The sequence below is a fragment of the Lissotriton helveticus genome, chromosome 1_1, assembly GCF_964261635.1.
Source record: "Lissotriton helveticus chromosome 1_1, aLisHel1.1, whole genome shotgun sequence".
In the NCBI taxonomy this organism is placed as follows: Eukaryota; Metazoa; Chordata; class Amphibia; order Caudata; family Salamandridae; genus Lissotriton; species Lissotriton helveticus.
This window is the reverse complement of record NC_136057.1, coordinates 1,109,833,554-1,109,851,004: the sequence shown is the minus strand read 5'-3', so window position 1 is coordinate 1,109,851,004 and position 17,451 is coordinate 1,109,833,554. Positions and strand designations below refer to the sequence as shown.

General features: G+C 47.0%; 1 protein-coding gene across 3 annotated transcripts in view; it reads right to left on the bottom strand.

Annotated features, from left to right (window-relative positions):
- SCYL2 (SCY1 like pseudokinase 2) overlaps positions 1-17,451 on the bottom strand; it is a 366,719-nt gene that overhangs the window by 138,696 nt on the left and 210,572 nt on the right. For all 3 annotated transcript variants that reach the window (XM_078678675.1, XM_078678685.1, XM_078678690.1), the window contains one exon: positions 12,392-12,505. In XM_078678675.1, the coding sequence (XP_078534801.1) occupies positions 12,392-12,505 (114 nt within the window). The remainder of the gene's footprint in view (positions 1-12,391; positions 12,506-17,451) is intronic.

Sequence of the window (17,451 nt, the reverse complement as noted above, 5' to 3'; positions counted from 1 at the left end):
ATACATTGCATGTTTAAACAGCCACAGTACTACCTCATTAGCACATACTAAGAATTCTGATATATCTGACAGATGTAAATAATTAATTTATAACTGAAAAGAATGATCATTTTTGTGGATGTGACATTAGTAATAATTAGTGTTAAATACCCAAAGTCTTATCTTTTTTGTTCTTACTAAAGTGTATACGCTAACATTAGTGCCACTCTTAACTAATTTTAGTTGCAGGTTACCTTCATTTTTAATTTCTCCGGAACATGACTGAAGTATACAATTTTGAACAAAGAGAATTCACCCATTTAGATAGACTAAACAAACAAGTTATTTACCTTTTGTAATGATCTTTTTGGTAGATGCTGTAACCGCAGATATTTCGCCTTCAGAACATCCCTGTGGTAGTAGAAACAGCCCTGGTTGAATGAGCTTTTACTTTATTCTTCAAACGGATTTCCTGCTTTTCAGTGACACAATTGGATAGCTGCTGTGATCCATCAGGCTATAATAGGTTTGGAAACTGGGAAAGCCTTGCATAGGTTATCTATAAGCGACATTTAGCTGGACCGATTTCCTAAATTGTTGTGCCCTGTGCAAGGCAAACTTGAGACATCTTTTAACGTCCAAGGTATGTAAAGATCTTTCAGCCACACTCTGTGGATTTGTAAAGAATGTCCTTAAGACAATCGGCTCATTTAAATGAAAATAAACCTTTGGTATGAATTTTGCATTGGTTCTCAGAACCACACTGTTTTACTTGAATTGCATGAATGGTTCTTTAATTGTGAATGCTTGAATATCACTAACCTTCCCTGCTGACATGAGTGCTAGTAAGAGTGCCGTTTTCCATGTCAAGAATTTTAGATCTGCTTTGTGAATGGGCTCAAATGGGGCTCTCATTAGTTGCCCAAGTACTATGATGATAAGGAGTGCCAAGATGTAGGAGGTGTCTTTACAGGAGAAAACATTCTGAAACAGCTTGATCACTCTGCTAGATCATAGTGAAGGTGATTTATTCGATCTTCTAAATCTTGAGATTATTGCCAGGTGTACTTCAATAGAAGTGTGAGTCAAGCCTTATTTTGCCAGCAGGAGCGGATACAGAAGAAGTTGCTCCAGTGGTGCTGAAATGGGATGAACATTTGCCTCCTGACACCACAAATAGAAATGTTTCCATGTAAGTTTGTACGTTTTATTGATAGCATTAGCTCTGGCCCAAGCAAGGATCTCTCTGCAACCTTTAGGAACATTCAAGGTTGCAAACTCATTGTATTCAGGAGTCATGGTGAAAAGTGTAAGGATGTTGGGTTCGGCTGAAGTACATGGTTGTGGCTCATGGTCAGTACCGTTGGTATTTGCTCCAAATGAATGTGGGTCTGTTCTGAGAGTAGTAGAAGGTCTGTGAACCAGAGCTGTCTGGGGCAAACAGAATATTTCGACAAGGTTCCCTCTTCAATTTTCTGAGGAACTTTGGGATCAACAGAATTGGGGAAAAGGCATATGCAGAGACCCCAGATCATCTGAAATAAAACGCACTGCCTCACAACCCTGCTGTGGGTGCCACTTGCGTAGAACTGGCATTTTCGATTCACCCTTGTCACACACAGATCTAGTTTTGGTTTGCCCCAAACGATCGAAAATGCTGTACAGAATTTGTTGGTTGAGTTCTCATTCATGACAGCTGGTATTTGTTCTGCTCAAATGTCTGCTAGGACATTGGTGGTTCCCAGAACGGGTTCCGCCTTGAGTGTTATTTGATGTTGCAGAGCCCACTTCCACATTTCCTGTGGTTGTTGCGATAGAGCAGGTGACCATGCTTGTTGATATAAAACATGTGGTGGTGTTGTCTGTACAAATTTGTACTGCTGGGCAGAAATGATTGTAGAGCCAGTGCTATGGCTTTGAGCTCCAGCACATCTATGTGCATTTTCATTAGGAGTTGGTTCAACTTACTATCTGATAGTAAAATCCTGTAGGTGAGCGCCCCATTCCTCCAGGGACACGTCTTTGGTGATTACAAGGCAGGAATGTTAATCATTATGAACAGGTTTGTATTCTGTATCCACCATTACAAGGGTTTTATCATGGTAGGAGTAATCTGAATTACACCATAGAACTGCCCTTAAACTTGCAACCATTGTCGGTCTAGTTTCTCTTTCAAAGGTCACACATGAAGGCGGCAATTTGGAATTACTGGAATACTAGGCGATATAATTCAGAGAAGTGACTTATATAAGGTAAACTGAAACTGACTTTATTTTGAGTAACTTTTGTGCTAACTGTTGAATCCGTATTTGACTTTGTTTTGAGAAGAATGCCTTGTCTTGAGTTGTGTGCAGAACCGCTCCTAAGAACATTAAAGTTGTTGAAGGTTTGAGAGAAGATTTTTGCTTGTTGACTGTAGGACCGAAGTTGTTGAAAAGTGCAAGACAGTGTGCAAAGACGTGGTTGCCTTCATCAACCTCATTGAAGTATGGGAATACCTGTAAATCCTTTTGCCTCAAGTTAGCTGCCACTGGAGCCAGGCATTTTGTGAAAATACGGGGTGGCAATTTCAATTTGAACGGGGGAACTTTAAATTGGTACTGAGTGTCGGCTATCTTGGATCTCAGGAACTTGCAATGATTTGGGAGAATTGGGGAATTGAAGCAGGCATTCTGGAGATTGAATGCTGTCATGCGATCTCCGTAATTGAGAAGATGCTGGATATCCTGTAGACCAACCATGCAAAGGGATTACGTTCTTTAATATTTGCTCCACTGATCCTGACCTTCATCCTGGGCTTTAGCCCCACTCCCAAACATCGGAGGAGAAGCGACGCTCGCCAGCGTTGGTCTGAGTCGCCCGAGGTCTGGAGGCAGAGATACGGCGCCCGGAATATTGGGGCCTAGTGCGGCATGGAAGCCTGGGTCTTGCGTGGGGACGCAGCCGCCTGCAGTGCGACAACAACGGGGGTCGCGGAACAAAAGCAACCGTGCCGGCCCGGAAACCAGGAGTGAACCAGACAATTGGCAAGCCCCAAAATAACTTAAAGAAGCGGACCCGAGAGGTGGGGCGTGAGAACTGGAGGACGCGCCCGCCCGGCCCGAGGTATAGTGGGCGGGTGTCACAGAGGACAGCTGCCGCCCCGAGGATCACTGCCGGGGGTTGTGGACCACAAATAGCAGGCCCGCCTGGGAACTGCATGGAGTGCCCCGGGAGCATCGGGGCGAGTCAGATGTGAGAGGGGAGAATCGGAGATACACAAGAGGGGCCCGGGCGCCAACCAACATAACTCCCTGGCCCCGAGGAGTCCAGGAGTGGTGTCGCCCTGGGGAGAAGCGGGGGCTGTGGCGGCCAGAGGGAGACCACACGCAAGAAGATACGTAAAAGGCCTCGTGGTGGGGAGACCAGCCGGGGCTGCCCTGGGGGAGAGTTTGTGCGGCCGTCTTGTGGTGCCAGCTGATAAACTGGTTGGCTAAGGTGCGTCCATAGTGCATACCAGCTGAGCTGTACCAAAGAGGTAGTGGGTGCAGGAGGAAGTAATGCGTAGTGAGTAGCGCAGTGTCCCCTCGAGATTGGCATGGGGACACTGAGGAGAACTTCTTTAAGACCAGCCGCACTACAGGAGGGCACTGAAGGGATGACCCAGCCATAAATTCTATCCAGGGAGACGGTGACACCACACAGTGGTGTGGATCGACCAAACCGGGGTCGGCTAGATACCGCGACTGGAGGAGAGAGCCTCGAGGTGAAGTGGAGCCCCTGAGCTGTAGGCTACCTTCCCGGGAGTTGTGGAGATTCTCGGGCACGCTATGGCCCGGGTGGTTAAACTTGGTCTAGTGGAAGGCCCGGGGAGGTGAAATCGGAGGTGGCCCGTCGCTGAGCATCAGGTGTGGGCAGAGGTGCTGTGATTTTGCCCGCTAGTACGTAAAGCGGCTTTGCTGGGCCTCGGGGGCTAAAGAGGAAGAATGGCGACAAAAACTGATTTGGACAAGTCTCTGCCCCGGACCTCCAAGGGGTTTATTTATTTATTTATTTATTTATGTGATTTGTTAAGCGCAAACAATTGCCCAAGGGCGTCTCGGCGCTATGAATGAGGGCAGGATGAAAGGGAATGTAAATTACTGGTTAAAAAGCCATGTTTTTATTTTTCTCCTAAAGGCAGTCAGAGTGGGAGCAGACCGAATGTCTGAGTCAAGGGAGTTCCAGAGTTTTGCCGTCGAAACGTAAAAACTGCGATCACCCCAGGCCACCGTTCTGGTGCGGGGAACTGTCATGGTGAAATTGTTCATTGATCGGAGTGATCGATTAGAAATATGGAATTTAAAGTGGTCAATGAGAAAACGTGGGCCTTGTTTGTGCGTGGCTTTATAGGCGATACAGAGCGCCTTAAACTTTATCCTATTTTTGACTGAGAGCCAATGGTATTTTTTTAAGGTGTCGCCAATAGGTTTGAATTTAGGGGTGTTCGAAAGCAGTCTGGCCGCGGTGTTCTGTATATACTGTAGTTTTTTCATAACCTTTTCTTGGGCATTGACCAGGAGTCCGTTGCAATAGTCCACTGAGGACATAATGAATGAAGTGACCAGGGTTTTACCAGAATTGGGGGGGAAGGAAAGGGAGGATCTTTTTAATTGCTTTCAATTTAAAAAATGATGAGGAAGCAATGGCATTAACGTGAGACGAGAAATTGAGTTTGTTGTCTAAGAGAACTCCTAAGTTATTTACCTTGGTAGATGGAAGGGGGGGGGCTAGGATCGTGGGCCACCATGTGTCGGACCAGGTGGGAGTGAGCTTGCCAAAGGTCATGACCTCAGTTTTATTGGAGTTTAATTTGAGGCAGTTTACCAACATCCAATTACTGATGGCCATCATACGTTGTTGAAAGTTGGCTGCTATTTCCTCTCCATTCTCCTTGGTGGTAAGAACTAACTGGGTGTCATCAGCATAAGATGTTAGGCTCATCCCCCAGTCTTTAATTACCCTTGCCAAGTCAGTGACATAGATATTAAATAGGGTTGGACTGAGGGATGAGCCTTGAGGGACGCCACATGGTAGGGCCAGTTGATCTGATAGGAAAGTGTCTAGCTGGACAGTCTGGGTGCGACCAGCTAAAAAAGATCTCAAAAGGTCCTTTGCTTTGGTCTGAATGCCTATGGCATTGACACGGTCAATCAGGATGTTATGATGGACCGTGTCAAAGGCCGCTGTAAGGTCAAGAAGAATGAGTACTGCCGCACCTCCCTGGTCAAGGGCTTTTCTTATTTCATCGGTGGATTTGATGAGCGCGGTCTCCATACTATATGATTTGCGGAAGCCAAATTGACTGTCATCTAATAAGGAATATTGTTCTAAGTATTGAGAGATTTGAGTGTTCATGATTTTTTCGACTATTTTTGCTGGGTATGGCAAACTGGCAATAGGTCGATAATTGTTTGTGTCTTCTGCATCAAGATGGGGCTTTTTGAGTAGAGGTTTGAGAAGCGTGTCCTTCCAGATAGCAGGGTAGATTCTCGAGCTAAACATGGTGGTAAAAATGTTTGCAAGTTGTGGTGCAATAATGTCCGAGATGGGAAGGAGGATTGAGGCAGGACAGGGGTCTTTGGCTGATCCTGATTTGATGGAATTCATGACGTCGATAACATGGGTAGGATTCGTGTCCGAAAACTGTGAGAAAATTGGGTTCAGGAACATTCAATCCAACAAATTAGATCGTTACACTCTGCCTAAGGGGTCCCCAGTGGAAGCGAAGAAGGTGGGGAGGCCTTTCCTGCTCACGCTGAGCCAACATTGACGGACCTCATGGCGGCAATCAGCGGAGTTCAAGAGTCCCTGGGAAAGAAGATGGAGTCCCTGGGCAACAAACTTGGCACCGTCACAATTGAGGTGGGGCTGATACGGGCGGACCTCACAAAGGCAAGTGAGAAAGTGAAGACGCTGGAGGTCAAGACGGCCAGCTTGATAGACGATGTGAACCTGCTGCAGCAAGAGGTGCGTGACCTTAAGGCCTCAAGAGTTCTTATAGATCGCAAGCTGGATGACTACGAAGGCAGGGCAAGGTGGAATAACGTTCGCATTCTGGGGGTACCCAAGAAATCAGAGGGCCAAACGCCGGACTTGTTTGTTGAAAATATTGTTCTTAATCACCTCAAACCTAAAGGCCTGAGCAATTTTTTCACGGTCGAACGTGCGCATAGAGTCCTGGGGGGGAGGCCCAACCGGGGGCGCCCCCCGTCCTATGAGCGCAAGGGTTCTAAATTTCCGGGACAGAGATGTGATCGTGCAGGCCGCAAGGGCTGAGTCACCGCTACGATATGAAAATGCGACTCTCCTTCTTCCCGGATTTTACTCAAATGGTACAAAAGCAGCGTCAGGGCTTCTTGTCGGTGAAGAAGAAGTTGAGAGACAAAGGACTAAAATATGCCAGGATGTTTCCGGCCCGCCTCCGGGTGGAACTCAATGGGAAGGCCTGGTTTTTTGACAGTCCTGAAGTGGCGGCGGATTGGCTGGACAGTACGCACGCGACCGAGACGGAGCGCCAAGATCGAGGAGAGGCAGATGAACAATGACCAAGAGTAAAATGATGACTATAGGGCTTGATTTGTAGTAAGCTATGAACAGGGGGTGGGGCGGGTATGTAACAGATTCCCTGACTTGCCGTGCTATGAAAGATCAAATAGTGGCCTGAACAGGGGTGGAGATGGTGGGACAGGGGAGGGGGGGGTGGCGGGCCTTTCTGGGGGCCCTCCTCTATTTTTCTACCTTTAGTTAGTTGTAGAGCAGTACTGAGGGCGAAGAATAAAGAATATTCAATGGAGAGTAAAACAAAAGAGGAAGAATATGGAGTAAAAAGAGTAATTATGGGACTGAGGATTTGATGTCACATTGTGCTGTTTCAAGTTCTGTTTTGGAAGCTTTTAGAGGGTTGCTGCTTAGAAGGTGCAAATAAAAAAGTTTACGCACAATGCTAGCCTCCTTCTCTTTAGTAACATCACACTTCTTTATTAAGTCAATCTTTACGACTCTTAATTTTCAGTACTGAGGTTGAAATTGTTTAGCTAGCGCCAGTAACAGTAAATAGAGAGCTGTTGCAATAAATCCTTGAATACTTCTAGCTCTGAATCAACCTTTTCCCCGATAGCCTGGGGCCATTAAAGGGCATGTCCATTGAGGATGCTTGCACATTTCCAGAAAACCCAGCTATCGCATCCAGGCATACCTTCTGTGTTATGGCACTGGTGGCAATAGCTCTGCTAAGGCAATCCATAATGTCCAGTTCAACTCAGAGCCATATCTACCGGGTCCAGGCCCTTATGCACTGTCTGGGCTAAAGAGGCCTCAAAGTCCTACGGGACATGTGGGAAGATGTCGCTGACCATTACCCATAGTGCATGGGTAGTCTCACCAGAAGGCAAGCTATGTTAATGTTTCTGAGGGCCAAACTGTCCGAAAAAATCATTCTTTTTCTGAAGGCAATAATTCTTTCAGATTCCCCATAGGATTTTTCATAAACAAATCTGGATTTACCTTGTTGAATCTTGAACCATCAGGCTCTCCGGTGAAGAAGTCCAGGACACTGGGAGCTGGTCTATGTCTCCTAGCCACAGGTCGACTGACCATGAGCAGGACTTACACAATGTAGCAAGAAAGGCATCAATAAGGGCTTCATTAAATAGTACCAAGGGCTCAAAGCAAGCTGGCCCAGGTTGAAGAATCTCAGCCAAAACATTTGCTTTCATATCTATAGTGAGAAACTGCAACTCTTAAGCCTCAACTGCACTCCTAACAACTACTGCAAATTAAGTGCTTTGTTCCATATGTGGCCCATGTGGAGAGTCTAGGAGATGAATGGATTGTCCATGTATTGAGTGGGGAGGAATGTGACCTCATCCCTGAGAGACACAGGGTGTTTCTTGAGAATAAGAGGCAAAAATATCATCAATCCTTCATTCGATATGACATCAGGGCAAAGGTACTGGATGGGAAACTAGCTCTTTGGTAATTTCCTATCTGGACATAGGATTGGATTGGGTAGACATCAGTTTGGGGTCAGGCATAGGCTTTGGGACTGGGCAACTTACTGACACTAGTCAAGTCGGTGTCATGCCAACCCAGAAGGAACCAGTGTGGACCTTGGCACCATGCTTTTAGCCAAAGCCAGTACAGACCTTGCAGACTGGAGACCCTTGTGAATCTGTAGGCCTCAAAGGAACACCAGGGGGGAGCTGGAATCGCACCAAAGAACTCCAGCATTGCCTCTTTGAAGTCTGCTATTTGCTGTTGGGCTGACGACGGGCTAGGGAATTCTGGGTGTGCCAAGATCAATTGTGGGATTGGTTTGGACTCACCACCTTCAGTAGGAACGCAACTAGAATCCTTTACACCAGTTTTCCTGGACGAAAGGTGATACTGGGAGCCTGGAACGAAAGGGCCTGCAATTTAATCACCTGGCTTGCAGTTATGGCACCCAGGAAGACTGTTCGCTTCGACCAGCCACCACTGCAGATGTTTTGCAGTCTCATCCAACACCTGGATGAAATCTGACAGGTTCCCTTGGTGCTAGGCCCACTGAAACTTCAGGTCCCAAAGCCTGGCAGTGAGCAGGATTCAGGCTAAAAAGCCTCAGAGCCCTCCTCACTGATGTTCAGGATAGATGCTGAAATATGAAGATCATAGTAAAATGTCATGGACTTATTGGTCGGCAGAAAAGGCTCAAAAGTGCACTGCATCCAGAATGGCTCCAATGAAGGGGAGTCTCTGTGAATGAGCCGGGCATGACTTCAACAGTTTGACTGAGAATTCCAAAGATGTAAGGAGGTTCACCGTCATCTGCAGGTGGTTCATGACTGACTGTGGTACCCACTTTCAATAGTGAGTCGTCGAGGTAGGGGGGGAAGACTGGTACCCCCAACCACTAAAGATGGGCGACAATCACCTTTATGAACACCTGAGGGGCACTGGTGAGACCAAAACAGAGCACGCAAACTGAATGTGCTTGTGGTCCACCGTGAACTGCAGGCAGCATCTGTGGTCTTGCAGGATGGGGATGCGAAAATTAGCATCCTGAAGGTCCAATGCAACCATACAGTCTTCACACTCCAGGGCAGAGAGAACCTGGACCCAGTTGGACATTCTGACTTCATCCTTGCACAGAAAGACATTGAGAGGGCAAAATCTAGGTTAGGACACAGGTCTCCGTCCTTCTTTGGCACGAGGAAGCAGCCGGAAAAACAACCATTCTTAATTTTGAGGCCAGAACCCTCTATATGGCTTTTTTGGCCAAAAGAGCCTGTTCTTTCTGGCTTAAAATGTACACATGGTCATCCAAGAGTCGGTCTTAAGTAGGTGGCATGTTTTGTGGGTCAAAAAGGAATGGCACAGTATAGACCCATTGGAGAAACTAGCAGAACCCATTTGTTGGATGTCATTTTTTGCCATCCTTGCAGGAAGTGTCAGATCCTGCTTCCTAATGAGTAGCTGTGCGGTAGTATGGTGCATTAAAGGGGCTTTGAGGTTGTGACAGGAGGGTCGAAAGACTTTGATGATTGCTAACCCTGGTGGCCAGTTTGTTGGGCCCACAGGTCTGACATCGAAAGTGTTTAGGAAGCCTGTACGTGCAGAGCAGCCAGACGTTGCCCATACCTCAAGCCCAAGGCATATCCCCGAAAAAGACAAAATTGTTGGGAGAAAAGGCAGACGAAAGCTAAAAGGCAAAGGACGTGCCATGGCTCATCTCTCCTTAAAACACTCTAGGGCAAATCCACCTTCTCACGACAAAAGCGGGAGTCGACGAAAGGTAAGCCCATTAAAGAGACTTGAATGTCTCCTGAGAAGCAGTGGCCCTCATTCAAGCGTACGTTGAAGCACTGCGTTGGTTCTCATAGCTGTACATGGACAGTTTACGGTGTTCAGGACAGCATGGATAACAAATGTGACCATTCTGAATAGTTTGGTCTAAAGAAGCTTGCAATTCTTTATGTGCCATAAGCAAGATCTTACCCACCACATCCCACAGTGAGTGAGGGTGTCGGCCTGATAAACAGTTCACATTGACCAAACGACTAGGCGAGGCTAACTGAGAACATATGCTTTCTGAATGTTCACTTGTTTTGACTGTGTCAGGGGACGTGGAATGAAAAGCTTTAGGACTGACTCTACTGGTGGACACCTGGACCACCAGACCTTTAGGTGTTTGGTACTGTGTGAGCAAATCCAGGTCTGCTAGAGTAGGTCTATGGCAGAGGGCAAGCGGTCGGTTGAATATGCGGGCCCTAGCATGTTTTAGCCCAATTTGGCAGAAGCTTGTCAGTGTGGGCTTCATTGAAGAACAACAGATGTTCTATTGGTGCTATGCTGTAGAACCTCTGTCAAGAGGTTCATTTTTTACTTCCATAGTGGGGAGGTAAAGGACCTCAGCAGCCCTTATTACTGCTATACAAAGTACTTTGATCAGTTGGTGGGGTGGGGGAACCAGCCAGTATCAGATGACTGCTCTGTAGCTGTTTCTCCCAATATGAGTACTTATCAGCATCATCAGAGGATGGGGTAAACCCTTCCATTTCCCCACCAGTGTCATCTCCATAAGGTTAGCTCTGGTCAGAGTCCGACAAAAAAAGCTGGTGTAATGTCTGTGTGCGACTGAGCGGCAGGGAAATTGTGATTTGGACAAGGCCGAGACAATGCTGGCTCAGAGTTTGACACCACAATGGGTTGTGGGTCTTCCTCTGGGCCCAGTGGCATTAGTGCAGTTGGAGACGCTCCAGGAGCCAGTTCAGATTTCGACACTGGTCCAGACACCAGCACGGAACTCAAAACACGCTTAAAGTGCAGACTGCACCAAGGGCGAACACATGACTTCACGAAAGTCCTCTCTCTGATGTGACGTCGCCGATGGCTCCGGAACTCGGGGTGCATCAGGACCAAAGATGGAATAGGCTCCTCGGTGGAATGGGAGCAAGACTTGGAGGCACAGTAGCGTCCTCACACCTTCTTTGCAGATTTAGAGAGGTGGGAAGGGGCAGAGTCCTGCTTGGACTACTTGTGTTTTCTCTTCAACTCACCAGAAGACTGCTACTGCGAGGAAGATCTGTCTCGAGAACGAATTTGGGAGTGGGTCATTAACTTTGACGTGGAGCAGGACCAGCACAGAGCTGTCAGATGTTTCCCCATCTAGACCTTTGCAGCATGCTCAAGGATGGCCTTAGGGATCATCTGACACACTTGTCGCATTCCTGGAGTTGTGTGAAAGACCTAAAAATCAAAGGCACAGCTCGTAGGGATCAGCCATAGACATAAGTTTGCAACAGCTCCTACAAGGTTTGAAACTCGCCATTTTAAGGAGTGACAACCCTTTCACACTGCAAAAAAGAAGAAACTCACAACAGTAGGCATGGGTGGTACCTATATGCGGCATTGTTCGTCACCTCTGGAGCAAAATGGTAATGAACAAGAGTTGCCCAATAGCACCCAACAATAAGCAGGGGCAGTGTTTCTAGTTTCCGTTATCCAATCTGGGACCAAGGGGAAATTCACAATGCGAGAAATTGTAGAATCTGCAGTTAGAAGTAGCCATCAGAAAAGTTCTGCAGTGTATTTAAGAAGTTGCAAGCATATGTTACCTTGCTACAATTAGTAACTTTTACTTGTACTTGTACTTCATGCAAGGGTGATTCAAAAATGTTTTATTCTATGTTTATGGCAAAAAAGATTACGTTTTGCAGTCTTCAAGAGGACAGAAGGTAGAATATGTTTAATAAGCCTTCAAATCCATGTATCATAAAACTGCACAAACCGTACCATTGGCCATCTCTCAACTTCATATGTCAGCTGCCCACCAGTAGTGATAGACTACTCTATTGTTAAATTCCCTTCCTTTCCCATCTGCAAACAAGTTATGTTGAAAAAGTTGATGCTTGAGGATATGGTAGAGGGCACGACCATCAGCAAAACCTCAAACTGTGCACTTGGCCGTTCAATGTGTGCACACCTCCTACACCCCTCACCAATTAACTAACCTTAATGGGCTACCTCTCCTGGCACTTACGTACATCATTCCCCCCCTTTAAATTTCACCAACATGTATGTAACCAACAACTACAGGCAAGTCTAAAACATTTCCTTTGGTGCCATTCACTGAATGTCTGGTCCAAAAACAGAAGTATCCATAAACATCAACACTCAAGGTTGATTTGAGTTGTAACAGCCCTGAATCAGGTATTTGCATCCTGAATGGTAGAGCCAAACCTCATTACTGTAAAAAGGAGGAACAGGAATTACAAATCTGAAGATGTACTTACCCAAAAGTGTGGTTGAGATTCCTGCAGACACTACACATGATCAAGTGAGTAGGGTTCAGGGAGTCTGAACAATAACTGAGTGAACAAAAAATAAAATAAGGTAAAAGCAGTATACTTACAGCAAGAGAAGAGGTTTGCAGACAAGCATTTTTGATTCTCGGAATTAATGAATTTTTCATTGATGGGTAATCTATGAGATTTGCAAATGTAGGAATAATATTCAGGCAAAGTTCCTAAAATTAAAAAAACAGCAGAAGTAATTTTAAAATGGATCTTTGAGTAACTGTTGCAGACAAAATCTTCAAAAATTGATTTTTCCGATGCACTTTAGGTACTCAGAAATGAGTAGTTTTTGTTTTGTACATCAGTCAGTACTTGCAAAAGGTAGATGTTTATGTCAAACAGTAACAGGCGTTTATATAACTTGCATCTGAGGAAGCCGCAGAGCTACAGAAATTCATGTACTTTGGCAATATGTGTAAATGGAAGGCATGGGGTCAAGGCATTCAAATGGACTAGTGCAGACTTTCTGACTTGAAGTAGGGACCTTTAGGGAGATTGTTTTTTTCTTTCATAGAGAAACAGACTGTATCTATTTGGGTGAAATACTGGCTAGAGCAATGAACCAAGTCCATACAAGAATTTGTTATATGATATAGGTGAATTAGTCTTGAGCATCATGGTGTAATTGAATACCTACGGAATAGCAATAGAGTGTGGGCTACTTTGGTTTTTTGGAGCAGCCCATTCCTACTGTGTGATGGTGTGGTGGTATCCTGCCATTGTCTCAGCTTCCAAATCTCCTAAGGTTAGAATGGACAGCAATTGCCATGTTTTGTGAGGGCATTTCAAGAGGTGACAAACACAGATAAACGTGGGACACACACATACTAATATCCATAACTGTATGTGAACGGAGTCTTCACCACCCTGTGAAGCAAGGAGTGTTTGCTAAACTCTTGAAGAAAACAAACTGCCAGCAGAAACAAAGAAGGCAGTTCAATCCCAACAATATGCTGTGGGGCCATTTAAGGTGCCAGCTATACATATTTTGAATCATAAAGTAGACAAATAGTAGTCATCTTTCTTAGTGAATGAGGGAAATGTTAGAAAAACTGTTTCAAAATAACTGCCTGATGTGAAGCACAGAAAATTGACACCAATATGTCACTCTGCTGAAAAATCAACCAGGTTTACTTTAACTTGGAAACACATGTTGATAAACAACTTGAAGAAAAGTCCAGCTGTCAAAACCTTTTAAATTTGATTACATTAGGGAAAACAATACAACAGACTAAACATCTCAGGTATATCCCACGTAGCTTGATTGTAAATTTGCTGATTGTCAGGGACATGGCATAACGGCCCTATACGCTTTGTATAAAAATCAATAAAAGTTGTAAAAAACAAAATAATTTAAAAAAAAGACTAAACATCTCAGAACTGGAGCAAAAATAAATAAATCCAAATTACTAATAAAAGAACAACATCTAACATGTGTCTTGTTTGCAGGAATTAGCACATTGTGCATGTCTATGTCCCTATTTGTTTCTCTACAAAAGTCAACCCATTGGTTTGTCAATGCATGCCATCACCACAAGTTTTAAGTTGTCCATTTTGAGTCAATTACAAGTGCTTTAAGAGTCTGTCACAAAGGTGCTGACCGTTAGACCATTACTAGCTGTCCCTCAAGAGTCAGGGACAAGATGCTGCTGCTGCAGTACATTAGGCCAGTGTTTCTTAACCTTTTCATTTCAGAGGCCCCCCACCTAATCATTACTGAAACCCGGGGACTCCTACTGAATCATTACTGGAAGCCAGGGACATCGGCCTAAGCATTTCCAATGATTGGAACTTTAAAACAATATACAGAAGCACGTTTTTATCAAACAAATACACAAATGATTAAATATTTTATTTAATTCACATACAAAGGTTTAACATCTATTTGAGACCCCTGGCAGAGATTGTCTAAACATTTGGCATCAAAGTCATCACCTAGGGGAGGAGCTACGCGACGACTTAGGATGGCCGTGTAGACTCTCGGCTCCGCCGAGTCCGTCCGCAGGCCCTGCTATCCTGATCAAAATCCTGTCCCCCGAGCTCTGATGACTACACCGGAGGCCGCGTAGAGTAGGTGGGGCCAACTCCGGGAGATGGGGGCCGCTAAATGCAGCAGCTGTGCCCGTATTCATTGTGGGCCTCCGGAGGATGGAGACCGGAGTCCAGATTGCCTTCACCGCCCGCTCTGGAGTATCACAACACCGGCAGCCCGTACCGGAAGTCGCAGGTCGGGTCTGCCGGAGATATTGACTTAAAAGTGCGGTGTCAGCGCAAGCAGATAGCGCGACCGCGGGACAGTTTCTGCTCCCATCCCCCCCTCCCGGCGGTTCATTGCTAACGCCCCGCAGTGGTTGGGGACACTGAGCACGGCGAAAATTGGAGCGCCGACGGAGGTCTGCTGTTCGGCACCCAGGCGCATTGGGGGGTGAGTGCGGGAGGGGGCTTCACTGTGGTGCCCCCCCCCCTCCTCTTTGTGCTTTCTGCAGCCCCGTTGAGCAAGGGAGGCCTGGACGCTGCGGGACTCTATACGCTGACGGAAGCCGCCGGAGCGGATCCGGAGCATGGTGGGGGGGCAAGTGGTATAAGGCTTTGTTGAAGGGGCCCCCCCCCCCCCACCTCCCTGGACTTCTTCATAACGGCGTTGGTGGGACTGGCAGATGGGAGCAGATGCGTTCATGAGCCAGACCCTGTGGGGGTGGACTGGTATGCTCAGCATCAGCATGTGAGGGCAAACTAATTGGCCATTGTGAACTTGAGCGGCTTGCCCGGAGTGTTGGAGGCAGCGCAAGAGCCGAGCTGACTTTGCCTGGTGCAGGGACCCCGGGGAGGAGAAGCTGGAGGAGCGGAATATTGGGGGCAAACAGCACCTGGCCTGGGGGATGGGAGGGGGGCGGCCCCCCGCCCCTCCCCCCGGTGGGTGATCAGACCTGGGGGCCGGCTCTCCAACCGGAGCCGGATCTCCTGTCGTAGGTACTGGTGCGCTCCCGGACCAGGGGGGTGGAATCACGCTACATGATGTTATGGGAGCCATAGACTGCGTCAAATCCTCCCTGGGGCAGCAAACGGTGACGCTGGATACCAAATTAGACACCGTATCTATTGAAGTGAACCTCATACGGGCAGACCGGACAAAGGTCAACAAGAAGGTCAAGTCGCTGGGCATCAAGACTTCTAGCCTGGTTGATGACGTGGTCCAGCTGCAGCAGGACGTGCGGGCGCTTAAATCCTCTCACAAATTGGCAGAGCGCAAGCTGGATGATTATGGAAGCAGGGCCCGGCGAAACAACATCCTCATTCTGGGAGTACCTGAGGGATCGGAGAGTCCTGCCCCGATTTATTTGTGGAGGATCTCATCCTCAAACATCTCCAGCCTAAAGGCCTCAGTAATTTTTTTACTGTCGAGCGTGCACAAAGGGTGCCCGGGGGGAGGCCGAAACCTGGGGCCCCACCCCGCTGATGATCACTAGAATATTACATTTTAGAGACAGGGACCATATCCTGCAAACCGCGAGAGTTGGAGGCACTGTCCAGTTTGAGAACACCGCACTTTCCTTTTACCCGGATTTTACGCAGGCAGTGCAGAAACAGCATCGCAATTTTCTGTTGGTTAAAAAGAAACTAAGGGACAGTGGGTTGAAATACGCCATGATGTTTCCCGCACGATTGAGAGTGGAGGTACGTGGGAAGGTTTGGTTCTTTGACAATCCGGATGTTTTAGCTGATTGGCTTGACACTCTCCCTCGGGATGGAAAGGATTCGCCGGGTCGATCCGGGTAGGAGGTGGCGTTGGAACAGGAATGAGACTGCCTATTATCCATTTCTTATAACCTTAACGTTGTGATGTGATGGAGATTGTGCGCAATTCGAACTGCCGAGTGGCCTTCCAGAACTTTGGCTATTGACAGAACTATGGGCTCGGGGGGGACTTTTGTTGTATTTTGGGGTTTTGGGGCAGGGGTGGTGTAGCGGGATCCTCTTCCAGTTTTTCTTTCATTGAAGTGTTAGGGGCGACAGGCACTCTGCAGTTTTCAACGGGCAGTTTTGAGCCCAACGAGCTGGGCAGCGGGGTGGGGGGAATGTCGGTTTTTTGTGTTCATAGGTTTGTAGGTTTAGTCAGCAATATATATTGGTGCAATAGACGGAATGTAGGGGGTTGTGGGCGGTGTTGGGTATATGATGGGGGTAGTGACATAAAAGTTCTGAGTTGGAACGTTAACGGGTTGGGGGATAAAATCAAACTGAGTGTTGTTCTTCAATTTCAATTACATCGGGTTCTAGAGGGGTAGGAATACTGATCCGCAAGGCATTTCCATTGGCAGTGGCTACTACTTGGGAGGATGGGAGGGACTGGTATATCGGAGTTACGGGCATGTGGGAGGGTCGTCGCATAACCTTCCTCGCCATCCATGTCCCTCCAGGACTTCAGGACTCCACCTTTGCAGACTTGGGGTCGGTCCTGCTCTCGCTCCCGGACGGTCTTTTAACTGTGGGAGGCGACTTTAACTCGGTCGTCTCTGGCATGATGGACAGGCATCCCCCTCTGGAACTGGGGCGGACGGTGCGGTGGCTACCTGAATTTATGGACGCAATGGGTCTGGTCGACTGTTGGAGACTGTTCCATTCTGATAGGAAGCAATACACTTTCCATTCTGGGGCGCATAATAGTCTCTCGCGACTGGACTTATGTCTAGTCCCAGCTGCACAGGCTTCATATGTAATAAGGGTCGACCATTTGGCCAGAGGGATTTCGGACCATCCTCCACTGTGGATCCACATAGTTGTAAAGCGTGGCCCGGCAGGGAGAGTTGCCCCTATAAACCCATGGTATTTACATAATCCTAATATTCGAAAGGACCTCCTTGCCAAATTGGAAGAATACTTTGTCATTAATGAGGGTTCTGTCTCCTCTTCTGTATCCTTATAGGAGGCTTTTAAGACTGTCATCAGGGGTCAGGCTTCATCGCTGATAGCGGGCACTAAAAAGGAGCGGCAGAGGGAGGTTGTGGAGCTGGAGACTGAAATCGAGGGATTTGGAGCTGGGAGTGTAAGCTTCATCAGTTGCGCTTGAAACAACATGACTATAATGCACTGATCACAGACAGGGTAAAAGCTCTTG